The sequence below is a fragment of the Caenorhabditis briggsae genome (assembly GCF_000004555.2).
Source record: "Caenorhabditis briggsae complete genome, chrIII, whole genome shotgun sequence".
NCBI classification, from domain to species: domain Eukaryota; kingdom Metazoa; phylum Nematoda; class Chromadorea; order Rhabditida; family Rhabditidae; genus Caenorhabditis; species Caenorhabditis briggsae.
Window position 1 is genome coordinate 4674872 of NC_013490.2, and position 21567 is coordinate 4696438.

Sequence of the window (21567 nt, forward strand, 5' to 3'; positions counted from 1 at the left end):
GTTAGCCACTTTTTGATATCTTTCACAGAAAATGAGATATATAGGCTCAAAGTGGACGATCCGGGTGTCGTTCTATTAGAGGTTTTACGGTATATATATATATATATATATATATATATATATATATATATATATATGGAAACCAACAATGAATAAAAACATATATATATATATATATATATATATATAATCCAATTCGTTTTTATATGCGTTTTCCGAAATGAAGAGATCCAACACTACAATTTTAAACAAACCCTCGTTCTCCTCCTCCTTCCCTTTCTTCTGCCCCATTTCCTTCCTCTTTTGCTTTCTGTCCTCCCTTCTTTGTCATGCGGATGGGACAACTAAGTCATAATTCGATGCTCTTTCTGCCTCCTTAGGGGAACTCAATTTGCAAGTAGTGCAGCAGGAACTTTATTCATCCAGCAGTCTCTACTTGTTTTTATTCATTGTTGGTTTCCAGATGGATCTTCGAGAAAGTCGCACATCGCTCATTCGTCTCGACAATGTCCATGAATCCACACAATCGAAGACTTATCGCCACTGGAGGTGGTAGAGATAAAATGGTGAAAGTAGGTTTTTTTCCGTTTGTATTCAAAAAAAACATATTTTCAGATCTGGGAATGGACAGGACCAGAGCTAGTTCGTGTATCTGTTGTGGAGACTACTGCTCCTTTAGGTCGGCTAGCTTGGCGTCCAGATAAACCATATCATTTGGCTACTTGCGCCAGTGTCAACGAGACTTCCGTACACGTTTGGGACGTTAGAAGACCCTATCTTCCCTACGTCACCTATGATGAACATCGAGACGCTGTCACTGATGCATGTTGGCCTAGTAATGATTTCGATGTGTTTATGACTTGTGGAAAAGACGGACTTGTAGTTCTCCATAACATTGATTCTGGTCATGTGAGTGTTCTTTGGATTCTTAGTTGTTCAGAAATTACTGTTTTTCTCGAGAGAAAAAAAAACAAACAACGAATATTTAGGCGCCGATTTCATTTGCCTGCGATGTTGCCTTTGATATTACTCCCGATGGAACTATGGGATTGGCTGTTAATTCTGAAATCCACGCTAAGAATGAGGCAGAGATGGTATCAAGAAACGCAGCTGCCAACGGAAAGAAGTCCATCCATCAGATTCCGTATGAATCATTCCAGAAGCCCATCAAGAGTTTAATAGGATTCGGAGTTCCGGAAGCGCTAACACACAGTCTACCGCCGACAACATTTCATCAAATTGCTCAAAAATACATTATTGGAGGTGTTGAGATAACGCAGTTATGTGAGACGAATGCGAAGGTAGCTCGAAAGAATGGTCTAGAACACGTTGCACAGACATGGAGGCTTGTTGAAGCGCTCTGTGAGCAAGCGAAGATTCAAGAGGAGTATGATAGAAAGACGGCCGAAGAGAAAGCCAGAATCGTTAGAGCATGGGCAATGTAAGTGATTACTGTTAGCAAAATATGAATCTATATTTATTTTAGTCGAAAGAAGGAGCTCGCTGAAGAGGGCAGACGATGGCTGGCGAATTTGAACGATCACTATAGAGATGACGTCAAGAAGCAAGTCAGTCAACGACTAGAGAATACTCAACATGTCACCGCTTTCTTGAGATTCTCAAGTTCCTCTGAATCTGACGATGAATCAGATAGTGAGCAATTAGGCGACGGAGAGAACAATCAAAATGAAGACCAGGATAAAATGGCACCGAATTTTGATATTCTGAATAAGAATAAGAAGCGGAAAAAGAAGAAAGCAATAGCCACCGATTTCTATTTTGGAGCAGGAGAACAGAATTTCAAGGGTGGAAATCTGTAAGAATTTTTAGCCTTTTTTTCGCCCAAATTTTACTTCTGCAATTATAGAGAAACAATTCATGTCAACGAGTTCATGGGTCTTGGTCCAGAAGCTTACGAGTTGCGAGACGAAGAAAAGGAGCGGCGATTTTTCTGCAAAGCTAGAAAGCAACCAAGAAGTGAGAAGCGATGTTCAATTATAATTAGAAAGAAATAACGTTTTTCAGACGCTGAGGAATACGAACAACTTCAACGAGAACTTGAAGAGAACGAAGCAGATTTTCAAGAGTGGTCTCCAATGCTCGAAATCTATCGTCTCCTATTGTATCATGCTGAGCAGGGAGATATGCAAACGTGTGCAACGGTTTCCATGGTTTGCGGAAAACGACTTCTAGACGCCGTCGATCATTATACGATTAATGGATGGATCAAGTGTTATATGGGTTAGAAATTATTGTTGATTGATCGTGATCTATATTAAAATTAATTCCAGAGATGCTCTATAGCCTGGAGTTGTTTCTAGTGATGGCGAAGATTCGAAAGTACTGTACACTGGACAGTATCAGTTCTGTTTCTCGAGAGAACACAACAATCCAGTTAGCTCATGCCGATTGTGACGCTATGATTGTTAACGGACGGTGCACGAAGTGTGAAGCGCTAGCACAAGCAGATTGTACTCTTTGGTTTGTGAATCTACAGTAGTCCTTTTTCATCTCGTATTTCTCATTTTTTTCAGTCGTTTTTCAATTGTCGGAATGACATTCCAATGCCATGTTTGCGGTCATTGTATGCACGCAGATCATGCCTACGAATGGTTCAAAAAGGAGAACACTTGCGCTTTCGTTGGATGTCCCTGTACTTGCGGAAAAAATACATGGCCAGACATGGATCGGACGTTCATTGGGAATGATGAAATTATGAGGGATCATCGCAAGTTTTCGGATTATGACACGGATGATTCAGATGATGTTGACTCGGAGAAAGAGCCAGATACTAATAGTGAGTTTTTTATTTATTTCCGGAATCTTAAAATTGGAAATTCGCTTCAGGAGTAGATGCTTCTCGCCTCGATACAGATTCGGAAATCAGCGCAGAAGAAGACGTGGAATGGTCGCCTGGAGGTCATCGAATTAGGCGGAAGTACGATGAGTTTCCAAACGAAGGAATGCACTCAGAATGGTCTCAATATCTGGTTCGGCTGAAAAGAGCACGAAAGAAGGAATGTGATTCACTGATTCCTTTGGACAAGGAGAATCAACCTTCAATTAAAAAACCGACTTCAGAAGTTCCGAGAGATATATTGAAAGAAAGATATCAAGAAACACTTCGAATATTACTGAAAAGCGAAGATGCAAGGCAAGCCAAAAAGCGAAAAGAGATTCTGGGAGTCCAGGAAGGACAGCTCAAGAAGAAGAAGAAGTATAAAGAAGAAGAGCCTGATGAGTTTATGGAGCAAAAAGTTTGTGAATACCTGGACCCGTCGCTGAAAACAGACAACTGGCCGAAACGAGAGGAGCCGGAAGTGTGTTCGAAATGGGGATTAGCGAATATTCGGGAAGAGGACGAGGAGATGGATGACGAGAAAACTGTTTACGAAAAATCAGAGATTTACAATGAAAAAGAGGCAGAGGCTAACTGGGAAGACTATGAGAATTACGTGGACGAAGCATGTGAAGAATTCTGGGACGCCGAGAGTATCAGTGACGAAGATACCGGAAGTCTTACTGATGAAGAAGACGAGATTCTGAGTGATGAGCTTTCCGATGGTGAAGTAGTTTCCGAGAGTTTGAGCACCAGCGAAGAGGCATCTGATTCTCGTAATGCAGAGGTTCAGAAGGACAGAATCACGTTAACCAGAAACGACGCTTCGTATTCTGGTGGATTAGAGGAAGATCTGGAGTATTCCACAACATCAGACGTACATCAAGAACGATCTCCGTCGTTGCCATCATCGCTGGAAGAAGGAGGAATAGAAGATATGAAAGAAGACGACGAAGAGAATCTAGTGTTTTTTGACGACGGTGTTCTTTTTAATGATGCCGATCTCGATTGCGACGACTATATCGAGTCCCTCGGACCTATTGGTCTTCAGCCGTACCAAATGGAATTCTTTCGACAAAGGGCTAAAAACGAAAATGATCGAGTCACATCTCCAACGTTGACAGCTGCTGTGAAAAATGGTTTCGAGCGGTTGGCAAATCCCAAATGTTTTGAAAATAATGAAGAAAAAGAAGACGATTTGTTTTGTGAAAAGCCATCAGTAGTAGAAGAGACAACAACAACATCAGAAAAGGAAGAAGAATTCAGTGTTCCTAAGCCAATTTTGAGTTTTGGAGAAAAGGCACGAATGATTTTGAGCATGGTAAGTTTTAATATCCCGATTTTCCCTGTTTCATGATTCTTTGTTTCAGTCCAAACACGATTTGAAGAGGAAAAAAGCGAAAAAAAGAAAGAAGGAAATCATCATGATATATAGCAAAATGATTGGAGGATCTACATCCTCCGAAGAGTTATCACCTGATGAGTTTATGGTTTCATCTGACTCATCGGATTCATGCTTTTCTGGATCCACGAGATCTTCTGGGTCTTCTGAATCTGACCTATTCCATCCACAAGCAGCAATCAGCAAGGAGGAATCAGAAGACTGTTCATCAGATTCAACGTCACATAAAGAGTTGTCAGCAATGCCTGAAGAACGTCTTCTAACTCCATTGGCCACCGGAGACCTCTATTTGAAGACGGAAAGTGTACGTTTGTTGAATTTTAATCTATAATTTAACATGCATAATTTCAGCCATCCTCAAAAGTTGTCTACAAAATGAACAAGTGGAATAAGGTAAGCAGTCAAGTAACTCATCCAACTGAAAGTGCACATGGGCATGCCAACAATACCTACTTCGTTTGCGCACCTGCTGCGGCGAACAACTCTCCTGGACCATCTAGGAATTATATTCCTTCTATTCCACTCTACGATTCTCTCCCCCGTTCTTATACTTCCCGTTGTCCTACTTCGCCATCATCGTCATCTCTACAAACGGAGAGTGAAGAAGATCCATTAGAGGAAACATTGGAAACGCCTTCAGTGCAGAACACAGTACGAAATCAGTGTAAAGGCTCTGATGATTATCGAAATTTCTACAAAAATTCGTATGAATATCCACACAAGTATCCTCCTGAGATTGATGCGAATCAGCCAATTCAAATCGTCAACTTTCGTTTGAAAGATAATCCTCCCCTTATTCCAAAGGAGCTGCTTCACTTGTTCGAGAACCCTTCAACATCTGACAGCCCAATACCTGGAGGTGGAGCTTCAAATGCAGTCAACCCTCTTTTCGAATTGCGCTCATCTGCTATCAACGGGGCGACCCCAATTGAGGATCAGCAGCGAACTAAAACAAATGCAGCGAATACGCTTTTTGACGCTCGCACACCTTTGCCAACAAATGCTATCAATGGGAACCTACAGACATCCAGCGGCAAGCAAACCAATGCACCAAAATCTTTTTTCTCACATTGCTCACCGTTTTCAACTTATGTAGCTGATGATGAGAATACTTCAATGCCTGGCACATCCCAAGAAATGCCTAGCAGTCTTTTTATGATTAAAGATAAAACCCCAACTGCATATACTTCGGTGAGCAATTGTTCGGCTGGGCTATTCCAAACTATTCTGATAATACTGATAATATCATTTTTGCAGGTCCGTCCACCAACACCTGCCGGAGAGCTTGTAGAAGATAGTGACGAAGAAGAATTATTCTCCACGGACGACGAAGAAAACGCTGATGAATCTGAAACCAAGGAAGAGCTAAGCGATGAGGAAGCTTCCGATGAAGAACCATTCTTCCCATTTGTTGAGGACATTCCACGACCCGTCACTACAAAACATCCGTGGGAAACTGAAGAACAGTATCAGAGTCGAATGAGAAGTGAGCAAGAAGAAGATGTGGAGGAGAAGAAAGAACTAGATAATTTGGCAAGGGAAGAATCTGAACGGAAAGAACGCGAAGCAGAAGAAGAACGAAAAGCTCTCCTCACTAGGCATACATCTGCGATGAGAGCTCTGGAGAAAAGGAAGCGAAGAGCCAAGTTAAAAGTGTCATTTCCTCCAAAACCATATAGCTTACTATCCGCCAAACGTGGTAAATTCACAAGTGAAGAATTTGAAGCACGAACGAAGAAGGCAATCGAGGTAAGAATCTAGTTTCTACTGATTATCAATTTGGTTTATTTTTCAGAACTTGAAAATGGAAGATCCCTCGATCCCTGAAACTGATCAATCGGATTTTGAAAGATTCGTTAGAGAGAAGGAAGTCTGTCACGTATGCAAGCATGCGAAAAAAGACAGACGATTCGAAAGGGAGTACCTGGAATGGGTCAAATCGAGGTGATTTATCAGAAAGTAACGATCTTGAATCAACTGATATACTTCAGAAGTGACCAATTCATTTTCGTCAAATCGTTCGATGAACCGTGTGCAGCTTTTCAGTTGGCTTATCTGAGTGTATATCAAAACAGTCTTACAATTGCTAGGAAAACTGCGAAGTATCTAATTCAGTTCATAAAAATATTCTACTTTATTGAATGGAACGATATGCTCAAAAATAGAAACGAGTTCGTGTTGAAAGAAGTTTACGAACTATGGAAGAACTTTCAAGCCAAGAGACGAAAAGTATGCAGAGGCCACTTCAGGGACTTCAGATTCCGATTCTTCGCTTCATCGTAAGCTTTCGAATGTGTTCTGCTTTCCAAATCAGATTTTTCAGCATTGCTACAAAAATCAAGCAACAACTGCTGCGGGATGAGGCGCCACAGGTGAAACAAGCTCTACTGGATTACGATTGGGTGCACTTGAGATCGTGTATCAATGAGATGGACGATCCAGCAGGTGTGATGGACGAAGCTATGGATACACTAGTGGTGAACAATCCACATTGGTCTATTGAGGAAAAGAAAGCTGCAAATCGCTATTGGGATTTGTTTGGTAATATCCCTCTTCACATCGAAACATCGGAGACAGTAGTTGTTCCACCGTTATCGGAAGATCGCTTGGATATGGTGGATGACACGAACTACTTTACAAAGAAAATGTTGAGGAATGCGGCTAGAAATTCTCGAACCTATGATATAAAGCTGACATATACCAAGAGAAAAAAGCAAGAAGACTTGATTAGTGTCCAAAATAGAACTAGAAAAGTTCAAAATCGAGAATGGCAGATGCGTTTGGAGAAAATGGTTAACGAGTCTCGCTATGTGGATTTGTCTGAAAGCAGCTTTCGAGTAAATCCTCATGACAAGCTTCTGTACACAGCTGATCAAAATCAAGCATTCCCAATATGCCAATTCGACACTGGAACCCATTATGTGACTGTCCAACCAATGGTTTCCAAGAAAATGATTGAGATGAAGTCTCATTTGAGAAGAAAGTTCACATTCCGAAGGACGTATCATGTTGACAAACAAGCGAATCACATTGAGATTACTGTAAGATAAAGTTTCAGGTTCCAGAATTTACAACGATAATTTACAGACGGAGAAACTACGCCAGTTGCCAGCGTTCAAGAAGTTTGATTCGAAGCTTCAGAGAGCTCAGGAATACAAAGATAGTAAGAAATTAGTCGTTCGTACTTTCTTATTCAGAAATTTAATTTCAGTGCTTTCCCGAAACTTCAAAATATTCGACAAAACGATTGTTGAACATCGTCGGAAGCTGGAGACGATTGTTGAGGAGCAAACGGATATCCCACATACTCTTGGTGTGCTTCGCAAGACTAAAAAGCAGCGTGAAGAAGAAAGAAAAGAGGAAGAGAAGCGCGAAAAGGAAGAACAGGAAAGGAAGGAAGAAGGAAAAGTAAAGGAAGGAAAAGTCGAAGAAAACGGAAAAGAAGAAGAAAATAGTTCAAAAGAAGGCGGAACAGAAGAAGGAACAGTAGAGAAAATAGACGAAGTGAAAGAAAAAGTGGCAGAGAGAATTGAGAAAAGCGAGGAAGTCAAAAAGGAAGTGAATTTGGAGATTTGGAGAAAAATGAGAACGGAAAGTGTAGAGGAAGTGAAGGAAGATGTTGAACAGGATATAATTCAACAAGGTGGATTGGAAATGAAGAATGAAGTGAAACTGGAAGAAGAAGATCAGAACGGAATAAAGGAGGAGGTGAAGGAAGAATGTAAAGAGGAAGGCACAGAAGAAGTAAAAGACGAAGAAGACGAAGTGGAAGAAGCCCTCGAAGCTACCGAGGCTACCGTAGCCCAAGCAGCGGCTGAAGCAGAAGCAGAAGCAATTGCACTGGCAGAGGAGACCGCACGACTTTTAGAAGAACTGGAAAAGAATAAACCTGAACCACCAAGGCTAAAAGAACTGACGGGTATCCAAAAAGCGCTATGGGAAAAGTGCCAGAAAGATATACTCGCGGATTATTATGATGGTATTTATAAGGATAAACTCGGAGATTTTGAACGACACGAACAGAATAAGATGACCATTATGAAGAAACATCACAAGCCAGAATTGAGGAAAAAGATTTTCGTGGCTAGGAGAGTTCTTGAATTGGTGAGTATATAAACGATATAGAAAATCTAATTCAATTCTTAATTTAGGGAAGACTGATGGTTGAACATGAAGTTCGAAAGTGGATGGCGTATCAATACGATCTTCTATATACGAGAAAAACGGTTCTGAAGAAGTCACGCATCACTAGAAAGCTGTATGTTGAATTTCGATTATCTCCCAGAAATGTAATGTTGTTAATTCAGGTTGAAGAAGAATTTCTCAAAACGAGTGCCTTGCCCACCGCCAGCGTTCTGTGAGCAGTCACCTCTGGTTCCAAGAAAGAAGCAGAATCGTTCTCCTCCTGCGTTGCGTTACAATTCTTCTTCTGATGAAGACGATTATGATAAAGGTGACGAGAGACCAAAAAAAGAGAAGTCGAAAAATACATACTCAAAACAACCAAACTTGCTTGCTGTCGCTGGAAAGCTTCAAAAAATCTTCAAGGATCAACTGAATGCTGCTCCAAATTCTGATGACGAATGGGAGTATTCCGATGATTCGAGCATTGTCACGTGGTTCAATGATGATACCGACGATGTTCTGAATAGATTGATCAATAGAGATTATGTTGATGAACATATGGTTTTGAGAGAAAGAATGAAAGGTTCTCTTGGACGACCGTTGCACGTTGTGAAGCTCGAGAATCTGCCATCAGAGGAATCGTCAGATGAGGAAGTCGTGCATAGATTCGAGAAAAAATTGGAGGAAAGGAAATCGATAAAAAAGGGAAAACGAGTGAGATTCTTCGAAAAGCGACCTGATCCGAGAGATATTGGTAATGCGGATGGTAAAGCAAGGGATGCGTTGGCGAAAATGGAAGTTGAGAGAGATCGAGAGCTGATTGGAAAGAAATATGAAAGGAAGAAAGATATGGAACAAGTCCGAGGTTATTTCAAACAGTATGCTCTGGATCACAGCTACGCTCCAGAACCCTACTCCTTGAACGAGGACTTGAGCAGTGCCATTTCATTTATGCATCGCTGCGAGCTTCGTCGGGTCAGCAATCGATTGGAAAAGACAATGAAGGAAGACTATGAGAATAGATGTGAAGAAGATAACATGATTGTGGATATCATTCCTATTGATCATACAAGCCTTGAATGCAAAATGATCAACTTTTTGATGTTCCAACGCGAAAGAGAGAGCTGTTATCATTCGGAAAAACTATTCGATGAAACTCGCAAAATGTTATCGCCAATCCAGAAGTACGAACTTTTCTTTGGGAAGGAAGGAGCTTATAAATTGGCGCTAATTGGAAAGGAGGCTTTGGAGAATCATAATCTTCGATATGCGTTCACCTACATTGTCAGACGATTTGGAACAACGAATCTCAGTGTTCCCCATGAAAGCCTTCGATCTTTTTATAAGCTGTGGTGGTTGAATTCATTTCAAACTCTGGAACAGTTCATTTTGGCCAACGAGGAAAATGATTTTATCCTAGAGAATTCTATAGATGTTGTCAACTACTATAGGAGACATTCTATTCAACTTGCCAGAGAGACATACGACCAACTCGAGGTCACATACTTGCTCAATGAGGTAGTAGATCTTGTGACAGAATACGTCGACGACATTGACACACTTTTCCATGGAACGCCTTATATGGATTCGAAGAAATACTATGCAGGACTGGGAATTATCGACTGGTATCACGAAAAGTATGATGAGAAAAATACCAATTGCTCAAATAAGAAGGAAAAGAAGGAAAGAGTAAAAAAGAAGAAGCGGAACCTTCTTTCTAGTCTTTCAATCGAGTCGGTTTCTGAAAACGAGGAAGATGATCAATGCTCTCCAAGTACTGAACCAGTGGATTTACCAGTCGAATTCATAAAAATTTCGCCAGATGAGCAACCAAATTCATCTGATTCCGATCCCGAATACGCTCACTATTCTACCAGAAGAAACAGTGCTAAAGTTGGAAAAGCCAATAAGGAAATGATGTCTCACTATTCAGCTGTCTACGACAAATTGAAGGTTCTACAGGCAGAAAAGCAACAGAAGAAAGCCGAGGAAATTTGCAAGAAGAAGCTAGAAGAATGGGAACGAAAGGAAAGAGAAGGCAGATGGGCAGTGGACGATATGGAGAGGAAAATTCATGATTTTGTTGTTTTGGCAGCGGAAGAACACAAGGAAAAGAGTCGGACCAATGAAACATGGTGGGATGTTATCTCGCAAAAGCAGGAATTCAAAGACGAGCCTACCCATGTAATCTATGATAGAGTAGGATTGTCAGCTCACGATGTTCTGGAGAAGTGTGGGCTTCCAGTTGGTCTCGATAACCAAATGTTCAATATCGAGATGGAGGAATGCCAAGCAGAAGTGGAATCTCTAACGGAAGATGCTAGTGATATCGCGGACAGTATTGAAAAGGATTTCAAAGATGAAATATACGGATTGGCAGACAATTCAGGAATTGATGATGATGCTCAAAGTTATTCATCGATGAGACATGTTTTAAAACATGAGCTTTATTTCGTAAGTTTCATTTTAAATTGAAAAGTTAAATACCCAGTTCTCCTTTTTTCAGCAACGCGAACTAGAATCGGGAAGAAGAATTCCAACATGTGTTTTCCTCTTCACACCAGAACAGTTCTTCGAAGATAATTATGACACAAATCTCGAGTTCAACAAATGGAGACAAATAATCGAAGTCAGTGAATGCCCATTCTCATTCAATAAGCTCGTCATGAGAGAACGGTTGCTACTAAGATGCAGAGAGGAGTGTCAAGAAGAGTTGCTTGGGAAATACTTCCAACAAGAAGAACGAAATCGGGGAACGATTCTGGAGGTTTTCCAGAGATGCCTCATCATCGTTGTAGTGGATTCTGAACTGAAACCATTCGACTGTCGTGTGGTGTCTTCCGAAGACCTATCAAAGCCAGCACACAATCGTGTATCGTATTTGAGGAAACTGATGGTTGAAAAGTAAGTTATTCAATATAGTTTTATTTAGCACTGATAAGTTCTTGATTCCAGTTCCCAACACGAATTGTCTGCATGGATTGAGAAGTTCAAAATCGACATGGAGGTCTACGCACAATGTCCAGTGATTCCTGTACTAAACGAGGATCTCAAGTTCGCTCATACTTCCCAATTCACGAGCTTTTTCATTGAAGAACACACGAGAGAAGACTGGTTAATGATTCGAAGAGATGAAGGCGTTCGAGCTCTAGATGTATGTGGTCCACATAATGTGAAGCATCTATAATACGTTTTTCAGACTATGATTCGATTGCCACCACCACCAGCACACAAACTTAGCACCTACAAAATGATATTCAAGCCGATCTACGATTCTTGGTACCATGTCTGGAAGTTTGAGAATGATCAGGCTTGTGCAAGAACTCCGGTTGTTCGAAAACACGACCCTGTGAAAGAATACCTTCACAAAGCTAGAATGATTGTCAACTACGCCCATCAACACTATCGCATGAAGCGGTTTGATTCTCTTATGTCTAAAGATCCAACTGAATTCCAGCGTAAGTGGACTAATCTTGAATCAAATTGATTTGAATTTTTTAGTGGTGGACCGATCGGATGTTCCAAGTGCATCCCTATTCGATAGTCTCGATGCAGCTGTGAGCAAATTCTGTAACGAAGATTCTCGTATGTTTTTTTTCTCCATTTTTTCTTACAATTGGAATTTTCAGCGCACTTGGATCCGCGAAGTAGGCAAGTTGTGAAGGACACACTCATTCAACTGGCTACTGGAAAGATTCCATACTTCACAGCAAACTACTTTGGAGGTTATGACTACACTCGGAGCATCAAATCGTCACTACCAGATGAGGAGGAAGAGAACAAAGTGGATAAATTCCCACTATTGGCAAGTACAGAACTCATCCAACCGGATGTTGCAAACACTACGGAAGCGGAGTTGGAGAGCTGTGACGAGGAAATTCAATGGCTCAGAAGTTTGTACGAAGACACAGACTTCCAAAGGCGCCGTATCATGGCTAAGATGTTGTTCGAAATTGCTCAAAAGGCATTGTTCAAGTTGGCACCGAATCTGGCGGATTTCGAAAGAGGTCAACAACGATTTGAGCATTTGCTGACATTACATGGAAGGAACAGACCGTTACTTGACATGATGTTGACCAAAGTTCGAGGAACTTTCCATATGGTAAGAGCAGAATTTTTGATTTATGGTACATTTCAATCTGTTTTCAGAAACCATCAACGAACCGATTCCTGTACAATACGAAGCTAATCACGTTCGGAGAATTGGTCGATTCTAGAATCCACCCAAGAAACTGGAGTAAAGAAAAAGTCAGCTTGGAAGAGCACAGGAGACAAACACCGAAAGATCCGCAAATGATGATTGACTTCCTGAGAAACACCAAAACCGTTCGGCTGAGACGTGATTCTGATTCTGACTCGGATCAGGGTTCAGAGTGCTCGACAACTTCGCAAACCGAATATGAAAAACCTTTGAGATATAAGAAAAGCTTGAAACTTGAGAAAGCCTATTTGAGGACGACGAGAACGAAGAAGAGGAAGAGGAAGCGAGTATTTTTGACGAGAGCTATGCGAGACATGATTATAGCCAAACTTCGAGAGACTCGCATCAACATGGATATAGTTTTCGCTCGTGAGAAGCGGGCTCTTGGAGCGAAGAAATGGAAAATCAGGCGAACGATCAACAAATGTCTGCAGCGTATCGCGAAACAAGACTACCATAAGCTCAAGGCAAAGTTGCCGGCGAAGAAGCAAGAAGCACTGAATCACATCAGAGACTTGATTATTCGCTATTCGGATGTTGCTCACCGATCGTGGGGAACGCTGAAAATGCAGACACGAATCAGACGCATCCCACCGGTAGATAGAATGCAACCCAAACATTTTAATAGGATCGAAAAGGGACAGGTATGTTATTTGTTAAAGAATTTTGATTTCAATATCACTTTTTCCAGAAAATGTACAAACCCCCGAAACAATATGATCCAAACAATCCACTAACCAATGGACGAAAATGGTTCTAGATATATGTCACTTGTTCGTATATTAGTATTGTAATTAATTTTTGTTATTTTCCAATTCTGTTTATACATTTTCTAGCCATTTTTTGTTCACAACTGCCAACCATTTTTTAAGGGTATTTTTACATGTGATATTTTACCGAACAGTTGTCTTTTTTAATTGCTCAATGTGCTGAATCTACTTTGTAAATATAATGTAATTTTTTTCTATTTCTGGTGCTATAATTTTTTCAAAGACATGGTGATTTCTGATCCATTTTATTGTGAATAATTTTTTACAATCGTTTATTTTCAAACCGGTTTTTCAGATGATTCCCATCTTCACTAGACTTTTAATATACAGATGTTGGGTACGTAGTCGGGTATCTCCTCGAAATATAGCTATTGGACTAGGCCTTGGAACCGTATCAATATGTAGACTTCGTACGTTGAGATGTGAAGCCGAACAGCATGATCCGTGGCTTCTGGTTCCGCAGAAAGTAAGTTTTTACGGTTTATATGTTCTAAAAAACCATACTTTTATTTAGAAAATCGTTCCTGAAAAATCGACTGCAGTTGTAATCGTTAGTTTGCCAATCACTCTAGTATCGGTGACATATTCAACATTGAGAAAGATTCTGAGGTGGAAAACATATTAAAAAATGTTCCGATAAAATTAATATTTCAGATGCATCGGACTGTTTCTTCGATTCTCTCCACTTCTCATCACATATCCGCTGACAAAAATCGAAGCATTCGAGAACATTTGGTGGAAAATACTGCTTTGGTCTGTTCAGAATTCCGGACCAACATTTATCAAGTTGGGACAATGGGCGAGCACTCGGAGGGATATTTTTAGCAAGAAATTCTGTGATAGGGTCAGTAGTTATAAAATTAAATCACATTAAAAATATCATTTTCAGCTCTCCGTTTTGCACATTCAAACGAAAAACAAACGATTTTTCCGTGATAAAAATAAGATTATCAATGAAGTGTTCGGAAAAGGATTCATGAGACATCATGGAGATCGAGTGTTTCTAGAAATTGAACCATATTCTATTGGATCTGGATGTATTGCTCAAGTTTATCGAGGCGTCATTGATGTGGAAGAATTTCAAAAGGCCACAGGCCGGAAGATTCCAGAACTGAATGGAAGAGCAACACAGAGAATCGCTATCAAAGTAGCCGATAAGAATGTAGATCAACAAATCGAATTAGATTTATCCATTCTTCGAAGTGGAGCATGGATCATGCAACAGATTGTTCCCTCTCTTTGGTATTTAGATCCACAAGGAGCATTGGAACAGTTCGAGATGGTTCTCAGGAGACAAGTCGATTTGAGTAACGAGGCGAAAGCATTGAAAAAGTTTTCTGAAAATTTCCATTCGAAGGAAACTGGAATCCGATTTCCTATTGTTCTCGGTTACACGAAAAAAGCGATTGTGGAGACTTTCGAAGAAGGAATTTATATCAACAAGTTGGTAGCAGAAGAAGGTCAACCCGAGGTGAGGATTTCTGAAATTACAGCCTTTTAAAGATACCCCTAGTTTCAGCTAACGGCCAGACAATCAGTCGCAGTTCGTCGTCGAATCGCACTAATGGGGGCCAGAGCTCTACTCAAAATGATTTTCGTTGATAACTTCGTTCATGGAGATTTGCATCCTGGAAACATCCTGATCCGTTTCAATGACAGTGAGAACAATTTGAGAGGAGTTCACAAAGCACCGAAGGCAGATGGTATTCTGAAGAGAGGATTTGAATATTTCCGTTCACTGATCAACTGGCGATCGGCGCCAAAAATTCGATTTACCGACTCGCCGGACCTTGAAGATGAACCAACTCTCGTTCTTCTGGATACAGGAATCGCCATATCCGAGACAGAGAAAAATCTTCATAATCTGAAGTCTCTCTTCCGAAGTGTAGTCGAAAAACGTGGATACGAAGTTGGCAAACTTCTTCTGACACAATCCCCGTTTCAACAATGCAAAGATCCAGAACGATTCTGTCGACAAGTGGAGAAGCTAGTGTTGAAGGCGAGAAGTGAAAAGAGTCTGAGAACGGTATGTAGTTCTATTTTCTTCAATACAATTCCCCTCTGATTTCCAGCTGAACATCTCTGCACTCCTCTCCGAAATGTTCACAATCGTCGCGGAGCATAAAGTGGAACTCGACTCGGCGTTCACCACAGTGATTCTCTCAGTGATGGTTCTGGAAGGATTCGGAAGGTCACTTGACCCGGATCTCGATTTGTTCCAGTGTGCTAGACCCTATCTTCTGAACGTGTTTGTATAGAATAATTAGACTCCATTACGAAGTTGTACAGTAGAAAAGAGCTTTAATTCCAGAAAGGTTTTAGTTGTTATTATTGTTAGTTTTTTTTTCGTTTTGCATTTGATTCCTAATAAGAAATACTGTTTTTATGAATCTGATTTGAAATGCACACTGGTTTCTTCTATCCAGCCGCCTTTCTATCTCTATTCTTTTTTGCTGTGAATTTCTTCATATTTTCAAATTTTCTAGATGCTTGCTGTATGGTTGCATGTGTTGTTGTGTCGCGTTGGTATGGTTTTCCATAATAATGACATCTATCTAGTTTCGAATTCAGATGGCCTATCAAGTGCCACCTCTTCGTCATGAAGGGAGCCCACGTAGCAACAAGGAGCCAATGTCATGGCTAGAAGAGTACCTGGAAGGAAAGGATGAAATCCTTTTGTACATTACAGCTGCTCTAGGAGTGATAATGCCGGGACTTGTCTATCTACTATATCACTATTGTCATTCCTACTATGAGAAATACGCAAAAGTAAACATTTTGGGACTCTGAATATATGTAGATATAATTTTTTGCTTCAGAAGAAAGAAGCACAACAATTGGCTGAAGAGCTCGCACAGTCAGAAGCCGTCGTCATAGCTCTTGGAAAAGAGGATGGAACTGCGTCTCCGTGGGCAACCGTTATCCACGAAAAACTCAGCGAAGAAATGGTTCGGCAGCCGAAGCTTTGGTGGTCCGATTCTCTCAACGTCAAGGATTTGATGGAATTCAAAGGATTCTGTATATTCATCGCCGAGACTACGGCTGGTGGACAGCCAATCCCCTCGTCTGAATGGTTTTTGGAGTGGCTGGAAGACTTGGCGGCCGATTCGAAGCTTCGAAAAAAGGCGAATTTCGAGAAGATTCGATTCTCGATTATTGGATTTGGTAGCAGTGATGACGGACCAGCTGCATTTAATAAAGTTGCTCGCACACTTCTCAAGCGTTTGAAAATTCTGGGATCAAAACAAATCACCGAAGTGGAACTTTTCAACACAGCTGATACAGGTTTGTGAGCAATATGAATACTCCAAAGATAATTTTGAATTTTTTTCAGGTGATAAAATTATGGAAAGATTCGTGGAATTCTCGTTTGAATTGCTTTGTCAAATGGATAAAAATCTTCCGGGAAGAAGTGGAGATACCGATTCAGAAGGGCCAGCTGCTTCTGGATCTGAGAGTGATTCGAACGATGAAGAGGCAGAGGAGGACAAGAAAACTAAATAAAATTGTTAAGCTTCTAGAATCTGTCATTATTTATTTTATGTATGTAAAACAGCTCGTAATGTGTTTCCTTTTTCCTTGTATATTTTTCTCTATTCTTATAAATGCATTTGATATCTTTATCAAAATTTCTCTGTATTTCGCATTCCATTCTTTTCGTTTTTTTATATTAGATGTAACTTTTTTCTTCTGCATTTGAATAAACTTATTGAGCATTTTCATTAAATCGAACGAGTTCTCGTTCAAAACGGACAAAAATAACGGAAATCTGAAAAATTAGAATTTCCAACTACAGTATCTTTTTAAAGGCGCATGGTCACTAACTACAAGCTGGGTCCCGAAAGGAACTGTATTTTCTTTTCCGAAAAAAAAACATTTTCTCAAAATTCTCTTTTTTGCAAATTTAATGTTAAAAGTTAATAAAATTGAAAACGCAGAAAGACGAATCATATTACAATTTTCAGAGTATGTTTTTTCTCTCCTTTTTTGTTTGCATAGTGATTTCTCCTCTCTGTCTCCCTCTCTCCTCCTCTCTCGCCCCTCTTATTCATTCTCTTTCAAACTCCCAAATGAAGCCGTGTCATCTTGACGAGGGTACTTCGGGAAGACACGAAGAAACGGGAAGAACACAAATGCGCTCTGTTGCTTTCTTCCAGCACGAGCACGGTGAGTTTTTCACTACTGCTGCTTCAACTTTGGAATTTTTTCTCGAATTCTAGTCCATAACTTTTTTTTCTGTTCCATAAATTTTTAGTAAATTTTATGAAGAATATATAGTAAAAAAATGAATCAGATTTTTTTGTCTGTTGTACTTTAAAACGTCGCAGACTGTTTTCCTTCGGTAGTGTAAAACTCACCGTGCACGAGATCTCGTTTATCTTCAGCTTTATTTTTTGTGCTTCTCCGAGCCAAAGAATCAACAGAAACTTTGCACCTGGTGTGCACTAAGTAGACTCCCGAAAAATCGATATTTCTGTCTTCGCTCCTGTTGTTTTTCTGAACCCGATCGATTCTCATATCCTTCTCTCTTTTCATTTTTCGTCGCAGCAGCCGTTCATTCTCTTTCCTCTCTGTTTACATCCGAAAAAATTTAATATCTTTGGCTTTCAGTAGAAAAATGGACGAGGATGATTTGGAATCGGCGACTCCTGCCGAATCGCAGAAGCTTCTGCAAAAAGGCAATCGAAATTCGTTCGACGAGGTGAGTGTTTTGCGTGAAATAGAAAACCTAGAAAAGACAGAAGCAGATGACTCATTTGAGGAGTATTTCAGACGGATATGGTTATGGTATTGGACGATGATCAGTTGATAATGGAGAACCGAAATAGCAGCGATTTACAGAGCCCATTACGAAGTGTCACTGTATGTTTTAAACTAAATTTGCATATTATTGATTTCGACTGCGGGCATCATAGTTGACCCATTTCCTTACCGATGAACTCAGAATTAAGCAAAAGTGCATCATATGCTTTTCAAACTCAAAAACAACATGTTCAGGACGTGCTCCGGGAAGCCGAAAACATTATCACCGACGGACCGCTCCAACAGGCAACAACACTTGAGAATCAAAACGTGATTGTTGATCAAGTAGATGTCGAATTGTGAGTTAATTTTCTTCTGTTTTTATCATTTATCACTTATCACTATTGCAGCCCAAACACCCAACCAGCTGACGGTCAGCGCTTCGAGATTATCGTTCGTCATAGTAAAGTCGTTGAACAACCCGCGAATCAGCAAAGAGACGAATCGATGTATGCCACTAGACAAAATAGGCTTGCCACCGTGCTCGAGGGTTCGTTCGCTTTTTTCGCTTTGTGAGAAGACGGCACCTAACTTCCTCTTTTTGAATTAATCAACTTGATGGGAACTGACAGGAATGCACTCGCCCAGTTATTTATTGTCTTCCGAGTAGGAAGAGAGGGAGTATTCGTTCCACTTTCTTTTCATTTTTTTCCTCTTCTTCAATGACTCCAACTTTAGGCATTGAAATCGAAGGTGGAGATGGTCCTTCAACTTCGGCTTCTACTAGTGGTGTATCCACTTTCAAAAAAGGACATCGTCGCGCATGGAGCATGCCAAATGCAAAAGGAGAGAAAATGACTGTCGCTGTCATCCATGATAATCATGAAGAAGGAGGAAACCAATATCGACGACGAATTGTCAAGTACAAATTACACCCACAGCGACGAACAGATGAACCAGGAGTACCACAAAAGCAATTGAGATTTGTCACTGCTGGTCATGATGCTGAAATTCATCTGGAGCATTCGGATGACGATGATGAGTTAGAAGTAGAGATCAATGAAGAAGAAGTAATCATTCCCAGTGAAACTGGAGAAGGACCAAGGGCTGTTATCAAAAGGGTTAATTTTAGATATTCATTTAAAAAGAAAAATCAATATTTTTCAGTTCTGGGAAGCTCGTTGGAAAGCAACAAACTTTGAAACACTCCCGGAATGGCTTCAAGATAACGAGTATCTTCGTACCGGACATCGGCCTCCACTTCCTTCATTCAGCAGCTGTTTCAAAAGTATCTTTGCTCTTCATACGGAAACTGGAAATATCTGGACACACATGTACGGATGTGTTGCGTTCTTCGGAATTGGACTATGGTTTTTGACAAGGCCTCATGATCAGATGCAATGGATCGAGAAGTTGATATATTCTGCATTTTTCCTCGGAGCTGTGATATGTCTTGGAATGTCATTCCTTTTCCATACTGTCGCTTGCCACTCGATCGAAATGAGTAAACTGTTCAGTAAACTCGATTACACTGGAATCTCCTTATTGATTGTCGGATCATTCGTTCCATGGATCTACTTTGCATTCTACTGTCGACCGCAACCTATGATCATCTACAATGCGATGATTATTATTCTTGGAATCGCCGCCATGGTTGTCTCATTATGGGATAAATTCGCGGAACCCAAATTTCGACCAGTTAGAGCTGCAGTGTTCATAGCAATGGGTCTCTCGGCTGTAGTTCCTGCATTCCACTTGTTGATAGTTGATGGTGTCGATTATATGATTGAAGAATCACAAGTTCATTTGATGCTCATAATGGGTGCAATGTATATAGGTGGAGCAACTCTCTACGCTACAAGAGTTCCCGAGCGATGTTTTCCCGGAAAATGTGACATATGGGTTAGTGAAACATTTAATTTTATCAGTTTTTATTCAAAATCGAAAATTTCAGTTCCAATCACATCAATTGTTCCACACCTTTGTCGTGCTTGCTGCATTCGTTCATTACCATGCGATTTCACAAATGGGAATGCATAAACTGATGAAAGGATCGTGTTCGGAACAACTGAAAACTCGTTACGGGAGCGAGTTGAATCCATCGTTCCTGGGAACTTTGCTGGGACTCGATGAGGCAGTCGGTGTGAGAGACTGGACACCAGCAGATATTGGCCTCTGAAAATAGATAGATTCATATAAATACATCACTGTATAACTGCGTATATTTCTGCTTTTTCCTACCGTCATACTTTTATTCTTTCTTCCTCTTTTCTTCTAATGCTCATTCCCCGTTTCCTAATCCCTGGTATACTTTTCTCTCCACATTCTCACCATCCCATTGTGATATTTCCTTGTTTATAACTCCTCTCTTCCTTTTTCTGATTCCATTCGTGTTCTTCTTTTTCTTCGTTCCGCCCCGTTTTCTTCGTTCCAAATGTGTTTTCTCTCACATTCTTCTTCTTTTTCCCCTTTCTCAACAGCCATTTTTGTTTGCTCCAGCTTTCAATTTTTTTGTCTATTTCGAAGGTCTTCTGTGCAACTGAATTTCTCATTTTTGAGCTTTTTAATCTTTAGTTTATTCTTCCCCATTGTATTCGTCTATATTATATTTCCATTATTTTAGGTCATTCGATTGTACTTGTGAGTAAATTTAGGTTTTTTAAAATGATCCTTGAGAATAATAAATGTTTTTTGTTTCTAGTCAGCCCGCAATCATTTTGCAGCTCAGGGTAATTGCGCCATTCCAAAGAATACCGTAGATTCCTAATTATTTCCGCTGCTGAAGTGTCGGGAGAAGATCCTACTATTTACTACTGCTCATGTGAATTATTCATCAGACACAAGTGATCACACTCTCTAGGTCACCATATTAATCTCTGAATTGTTTATTTTTGTCCATTTCACTCTCAAAAAAGTTATGCCGTTGAAAATTGTCACGCGCACTCTCATCCCCGTTCTCTACACTTCTCTATGTGTGTCTGAACCCTCTGCGCCCGATTTGATCTCTCGCAAATTTCACTGGTTGCTCAATTTTTCGCTTGCGGTCATCGCCCGTAGTCTCTTCCTTCTTGTGTCGTCGTTCTTCGTTTTATTTTTTTTCTTGTTTTTCTATGATGATAAAAACAAAAAATTCGATTTATTGGCTTCAACTTGCCTCCCCTCCTCCAACTCCTCTTTGCCTCGTCCTCTGCAATTTCTCTTATTTTTTTGGCGTCCTCAACAAGTTCCTCGTTTCTTTGTGTTGGTCGAGAAATATTCAATAGTTTCGAATGACTTTCTCCTTCCAGAATAAGAAGACCTTATTATTCTTGTTTGTTTTCTAAACCACAACATAGAATCTGCTCGTGAGAGCTGGACTGTCATAGAATATCCTTATCATTAGAAAAATAGATTTCTTTTTTCATTCGTTTCTTATTTTCGCTATCCTATCGAGACCAATACAAATAATTACGCAATGCGCCTTTAAGATTACTGTAGCCCTTGTGGG

General features: G+C 40.3%; 4 protein-coding genes across 4 annotated transcripts in view; all 4 read left to right on the forward strand.

The window, feature by feature from the left end:
* Positions 1-13327, forward strand: part of CBG05170 — a gene marked incomplete at both ends in the record, with an annotated part of 15076 nt that extends 1749 nt beyond the window's left edge. Inside the window, 24 exons of the mRNA XM_045243682.1 lie at positions 464-572; positions 616-909; positions 990-1441; positions 1487-1816; positions 1868-1977; positions 2026-2241; positions 2292-2481; positions 2535-2797; positions 2848-4160; positions 4210-4545; positions 4593-5990; positions 6037-6185; positions 6233-6520; positions 6565-7282; positions 7329-8345; positions 8393-8499; positions 8549-10820; positions 10873-11270; positions 11322-11520; positions 11566-11824; positions 11868-11951; positions 11996-12468; positions 12516-13211; positions 13259-13327. Coding sequence (XP_045092870.1) covers positions 464-572; positions 616-909; positions 990-1441; positions 1487-1816; positions 1868-1977; positions 2026-2241; positions 2292-2481; positions 2535-2797; positions 2848-4160; positions 4210-4545; positions 4593-5990; positions 6037-6185; positions 6233-6520; positions 6565-7282; positions 7329-8345; positions 8393-8499; positions 8549-10820; positions 10873-11270; positions 11322-11520; positions 11566-11824; positions 11868-11951; positions 11996-12468; positions 12516-13211; positions 13259-13327 — 11740 coding nt within the window. The remainder of the gene's footprint in view (positions 1-463; positions 573-615; positions 910-989; positions 1442-1486; positions 1817-1867; positions 1978-2025; positions 2242-2291; positions 2482-2534; positions 2798-2847; positions 4161-4209; positions 4546-4592; positions 5991-6036; positions 6186-6232; positions 6521-6564; positions 7283-7328; positions 8346-8392; positions 8500-8548; positions 10821-10872; positions 11271-11321; positions 11521-11565; positions 11825-11867; positions 11952-11995; positions 12469-12515; positions 13212-13258) is intronic.
* A 305-nt stretch (positions 13328-13632) lies between these two features.
* On the forward strand, positions 13633-15595 carry CBG05169 (the record flags this gene model as incomplete). Its single annotated transcript, XM_045243683.1, has 6 exons — positions 13633-13803; positions 13852-13946; positions 13992-14181; positions 14227-14808; positions 14857-15363; positions 15410-15595. The coding sequence occupies 6 exons, from the start codon at positions 13633-13635 to the stop codon at positions 15593-15595; spliced, it is 1731 nt and encodes a 576-aa protein (XP_045092869.1).
* Positions 15596-15908: 313 nt separating this feature from the next.
* On the forward strand, positions 15909-16841 carry CBG05168 (the record flags this gene model as incomplete). The annotated part of the gene is made up of 3 exons (XM_002641211.1): positions 15909-16106; positions 16157-16622; positions 16672-16841. The coding sequence occupies 3 exons, from the start codon at positions 15909-15911 to the stop codon at positions 16839-16841; spliced, it is 834 nt and encodes a 277-aa protein (XP_002641257.1).
* A 1114-nt stretch (positions 16842-17955) lies between these two features.
* Positions 17956-20259, forward strand: Cbr-paqr-2 (the record flags this gene model as incomplete). Its single annotated transcript, XM_045243685.1, has 7 exons — positions 17956-18039; positions 18111-18200; positions 18336-18439; positions 18491-18614; positions 18755-19201; positions 19248-19982; positions 20035-20259. The coding sequence occupies 7 exons, from the start codon at positions 17956-17958 to the stop codon at positions 20257-20259; spliced, it is 1809 nt and encodes a 602-aa protein (XP_045092868.1).
* Between the last annotated feature and the right edge of the window lie 1308 nt (positions 20260-21567).